Consider the following 6,000-nt stretch of genomic DNA (forward strand, 5'->3'; position numbering starts at 1 on the left):
AGGTAGATTATGCAAAACAATATAAGGGGAGTCAAAAAGACCTTGGCCCGATAACCCGAACCGTTTTTGGTTCGGAACATCTACCAGTCGGATCTTTTGACGTCCTTTACAGGGAAAACGCAGAACTAAAACGGGTCGGTTTGTATTTCGGGTAAGGATATAAGTGTTTTCGGGTTAAAATTTGAGCCAACTTGCCAATTAGCCCGAGAATGGACATGATTCTGAAAGGAGGAAAAAGAAGAGAAACAAGTTGACACTAAGAACCGTGATGCTCACTTCGCCGGAGCGATAAGCATCTGCCCCTAGTCGGCAATCATCAACTATTTAAATGTGAATAGGGGTAGTAGATTTACATCATCGAAAAGAGCCAGTAAGTTTGCACAGCGTCCCACCGTTGTCTGAGTCCCGAGTTTTTGTGTCAACAACATTACATAGTATGAAATTTCTCTAATTCATGTTCTTAAGGAAACACATTCTAATAATCCATGAACATGACAGACCTATGGCTACTAAAACGTAGTGTAGAAAAAATATGTGACACTGTTTGTTGTAACAAATAATGATAATTCTGAAAAAAGCGATGACAACTTTAATAATGACCAAGTCAATGAGTAAAAGAGGATACAAACTTGCACAATTGCTATAAAATTGTAACAACATTAAATAGGAGGTGAGGCATGGTTAACCGAATCTCTTTTAGGCGATTAGCTCGTGCCAACAATGCTAAGTAACTTTACAAACTATGCCTCTCAAGATACAACACCACGTACCCATTTATATTAACACTATACGAACATGACTTTGTCGAACATTTCTCCTGCCAATAATGCTAAGTAACTTTACAAACTATACCTCCCAAGATACAACATCTCGTACCCGTTTATATTAACACTATACGAACATGGCTTTGTCGAACACTTCTTGAAATCAGCACACCTAATAGACTCCCTTCACAGGAGCGATTAGCTCCTGCCAACAGTGCTAAGTAACTTTACAAACTATACCTCCCAAAATACAACACCTCGTACCCGTTTAGGCGATTAGCTCCTGTCAACAGTGCTAAGTAACTTTACAAACTATGCCTCTCAAGATATAACACATCGTATCCGTTTATATTAACACGATACGAACATGACTATGTCGAACACTTATCGAAATCAGCACACTTAATGGACTCCCTTCACACGAGCACAAGAGACATGACTTGAGACATGCTTTCTTTAAGACAGTGAAAACTTATGCAGAAAACTGAAAATGACATGAACTAAAGAGTCACGCCGGTTGTGCTCGCATTTGATGAGCCATTAACCCATAATTGCAACAATTAACCCATAATTGCAACAATTGAGACATGATCCAAAGAGACATAACTGAAAAGACATGTTGAGGCATTTAACTCATAATTACAACATGTCCGGACAGAGGCCAGAAGAGCTCCAACTCTGGTCAACACCTGCACATGTGCCTTTCCACTTCATTTCCCTGAGGCATTTCATCTCTCGGGCCAAAAGGAATCCCTCGCCTAACAGAGACTCCGAATGGATGTTACAAATTTGTTCAATTAAATAAATAAAAAATACTTTAAAGTTTAACCAACTTTTTAGGAGCTATAAGTTTTTTAATATTGTCTTTTGTCCATTAAGTTGATAATACGTCTTTTCAATAGCTTTTAATTTTATGTTAGCAAATATTTTTCCATTAAAATGAGATTTTTAAGTCCGTTACTTGTTATTCGCTTAGTCAAATGCTATATTTCAAATCATAAATAATACCGACATACATATTTTAATTTTTTTAATAAATTCTTTTTTTAATAATTTCTTTATCCTAATGCTTAAATTTAAGTGAAATTTGTTCAGTGAAAGTTATTCATTCAATGGAGGAAGCTCTATTTATTGTTTTTACTTTTCATCTTACTTTGATTATAAATCAAATAGATGTTCTTGAGTTAATTATCAAATTTTGTTTTCAAAATAAGTTACATAAGTGGTCAAAACAGTATAATTTACATGATTTAGGAGTAGCCTTTATGATATTTTCTCTTTACCCGTTTAAACTCCATAAGAAATAATAGTTTGAGGTTGACAAATAAGCTAAAGCTCAGCATTGTATGTGTACCTATATGTTTATCAATTTATTCGCATTTTATTTTACTGTTCAAAGAAAATGGTTTGTGTTAAATTAACAATTGCATGATTTCTACAGGATTCTAGACATGTCATCTCTAGTTGAAAAATATCATGTTGACGGGAAAATTACTCTTATAATACATGACAAAAAAAAAAAAAACCCCCCACAAAACCAAAAACTCCGAAGATCGGTTCGGTTCATATTCGGTTATGGTGGCGATTTGGTTTGGTTCAGCTGTGCATCCTAATGGTTCAGTTTCCAAACCACACAGGGGTGTGAAAAATACTCAAACCTATCCGGACCGAAAATTTTGGGTCTTTTCGGTTTGGGTGAAAAGTAAAGGAATTTGTGTCGTCTGGTGGTTCGGTTTGGTTTGGTTCAGATTTCAGGTTCCTTTTTCTCTCTCTCGCGACAATCACCGCCATAATTCACAGGCAATTTTGATTCCTAAATGAAATCGGCAGAAGAAGCCCTGCGAAAAGCCCGATTCATTCGGGTCAAGCAACAGATTTTGGGCGGATCCAAGTTCATTAGCACTGACGCCACGCAGCTCTCCGGTATATCACCCAGCCTCGCCGCCGACGGAGCGTTTTCTCCGTCTGGGTCCGACGAAATCCCCGAGAAACTCACATCCATAAAACCCTAGAAATCGGGAGCTACCTCGAACTGGAGCCAAAACTTGAGCTGAAAAAGAAAATGGAGAGGAGACCGGGAGAGAGAGAGGATTCAGTCCCTGAACTTGAATCGGAAGGTGTAGATTTTCAAAGAGAGCGAGACCTTGATGTTCAAGCTCGAAACGTCCATCTCTTTTCGAAGAGAAGGGACTTGGAATGAATTTGTGACGGAGGGTGCTAATGGAAGAAGAAGAAGAAAGGAAAAAAGAAGAGGAGGAAACCCGAGCCGAGTTCATATTTGGTTCGGATCAAAACATGCACACATCTCATACGGTTCGGTTCGGCAAACCCTCGACATCCCTGCCGCACACCAATGACTTGGACTTTAACTACATAACTCTCTGGTAAATTGATCCTTTCCAGTAGTTTTAGCTTTAAAATGGCGAATTTGAGCAACTTTCTTGAGGATCATAAGAATATAATCACGTAATTCGCTAATAAAAGATGCTTTAACATTGCACCCTTTAAGAATAATTAACTGGTTGTCTAATAAAAATAAACAAATCTGGTTGTTGATAAAAACAACATATGTGAAGTAAGTACAGTTACGACTATGCGGAGGATTTAGTATTTTATGATAAAGAAAGCGAGGATTTAATACTAGAAGTCCAAAGTTAAACATAGAAAATTACATAGAAAGTGTAACAAGAAGGATACAAAGAAGTTGATGGCCTAATTTTACCAACGGTAAGCCCTCACAGGTGTGAATAAGACAAGGGGACGAGAACCATTTGGAAGGGCAAAGAGCAAGGCTAATGAACAACAACAAGAGGGAGGATGTGGAATTGGACATGGTGATTTCGGAAGCTTGAAAAGGAAAGACAGGACTCATTTGGATGCCAAAAAAACAAGACAAGCATCCTTTTGACGTTTCTTGTTTCCGTGAATAAATCGGGACAAGCTTGCTTCTTCATTCTTGACTTGGTATGAGGATTTTTTGTGGTCGCAATTAATATCCCGGTCCGAAAGTCCTGAAGGGTTCATAATGCATGCCCAATTCAGGTTTGTAGAAACAACCAAAATGAGCCATTAACAGCCAAACAAAGGTAGGAAGCTCTCCACCTTTGCTCAGCACCTGCACGTGTGCCTCTCCCTTGATATGAATCGCTGCATATGACAACAACTCCACCCACACTCCGCTCATCGCTGTCCACTTCATTTCCCCGAAGCTTTCCATCTCGCGGGCCAACTCGATCCCCTCCTTGAGTGGGTCTCTCCATTTGTCGCTCTCGGTGTCACTGAGGAAATGCAAGTCCCCAGCCTTTTCAAAAAATCTATTGCATATCCACTCTACATTCCTTTCCTTATCTTGGAGATAGGCCAATATCTTGACTGACATCTTCATTGATATGATTTGGGCAATGCCCGCCACGGCGGACACCACATTAGGCTGATTAAACAAAAGATACAACATGTAATCGGAGAGGATCTTGCTGAATTCTCTTTCATCATTTCTTTTGGTGGCTTTCTCTCTGTTGTACCACATTTCAGTAGCAATATGCCACCGTAAAATAGTGGCATCGTAATTAGCCTCGGTGACATACTTTAAAAGATTGCTACAATCAATCTTCCCCTGTCTACTCTCAAGAAATAGAGCACCACTAGATTCAACTATCTTCTTCACGTCTTTTAGATTATCCGCTTTCTTGGATTTACGTTTCACTTCCTTAAAGATAAAGATCCATAGCTTCTTCATAAAAGGATTCTTGGACACATTCTTCGTATTTGCAATCATAAATCTTCTCTCTCCCGGGATAATTTTATAGATTATTATCGTTAGAAGAAAGATTGACATCACTGGAAGACAACAGATTGCTTTGATTGGACGAGAGATTGCTCTCGTTTGATTAGTGATTCCCTCAATAGCTAGAATGATCTTCACAGCCATACTGAGTACAAAACTGCGGATATTAGAACAAGCAATGATGGCCCACCGCTGATTGTGCTTAGGCATCTTTCTTGGACTCTCATCCAAGCTCTCAGAGAAAAGGTTGCAGGTAGAGATGGACTCTGACCACCTTCGAAATATTAATGGTGTATCTAAGACCTCGTAAGTAACGTTGGTGTTAGGCTCGACTTTACATGTGGTGAATCGGGGCTTCCTCAGGTTATCCATGGCAGATACAAACTTGCGGAGAAATGAATGTAGTTTAGATGACGTTGTGTTGTCCCACTTGATACTAGCAACAGTCCAATCGGAGAAAACGAGCATGAACAGAGCTATCATATCAAGTGCAATCCCTCCGAAGAGAAGGAAATAAGTAATTTCCACATCGAGATCGGGGAGTTGATGCTTCTTCGAGCGATTGAACAGGATGAAAGCTATCACAACATCAACGAAGGCTATGAAGCGGAAAATGTAGCTCAGCCTGGAATGTATTGTCAACGCTTTTGTGTGGAGCATCTCGTAAAAGAAATTAAGTTCGACTGATATCACCCTCAACGCATCCATTGCAGAAACTTTGTGGAAATATTCGCAACTCATTGCACGTTCTTCATATGAGTAGATGAGATCTGTGAGGAAGACATCAAAGATATTAAAGAAGTGGCGAGCATGCTTCACCACAATGCTCTCGGCAAGCTTTGCTTCTTCTCCCTCAGAATATCCACTCCCTAGATCATTGAGTTCTTCAACCAACCTGATTTGTGAATCATTCGAGTACTTGTGATGTGAGAGTACCCGTTCCCTAAACCTCGGGAGGCTCGAGAGATTAAGTGTCAATGTCCTCTCCACATTTTTAATGACCGCGGCAAGAAACACCAGCATCGTTGGGATCACCAGTGACTTGTCGCTGTGAAATATCTGCACAAAGACATAAATGGCGGCACTTCCTTGGAAGATGAGACTGAGTAGGTGTCGTCACCAAAGTGAACTATCCTCCAGAGAGAAGGCAGCGATTGTGTCCGGACCGCCAAGATGTAACAAGAGAAATGAGGCCCAAAATGCCTGAAGTGCTCCGTTTACTTCAGCTACACGAGTGGCCGAATTGCCTTGGTTGTGAGAGATGAGCCCGATCGCGAATGCAGCTACCCAGTCAGCCATTAAATAGGCCAACCACAAGAGGGAAATGATGCAATCGTTCGTTATTTTCTTTCTAAGAGGTGCAAATAGAATGAGAAAGACTTGAAGCAAGAGGCTTAGCATGACAAAGCCTCGGACGTTCCATTCGTTCCACAAATCCGAAATGGAGCTAAA

At 40.0% G+C, this 6,000-nt stretch overlaps 1 protein-coding gene across 1 annotated transcript; it reads right to left on the bottom strand.

Annotated features, from left to right (window-relative positions):
• Window positions 1–3,753: 3,753 nt before the first annotated feature.
• Window positions 3,754–6,000, bottom strand: LOC115677184 (uncharacterized). The gene has a single exon (XM_030600284.2). The coding sequence runs from the start codon at window positions 5,569–5,571 to the stop codon at window positions 3,754–3,756; it is 1,818 nt and encodes a 605-aa protein (XP_030456144.2). The 5' UTR covers window positions 5,572–6,000.

This window comes from Syzygium oleosum, unplaced genomic scaffold, assembly GCF_021117445.2.
Source record: "Syzygium oleosum isolate NSW1041296 unplaced genomic scaffold, Sole_v2.1 Sole_v2.12, whole genome shotgun sequence".
NCBI lineage: Eukaryota > Viridiplantae > Streptophyta > Magnoliopsida > Myrtales > Myrtaceae > Syzygium > Syzygium oleosum.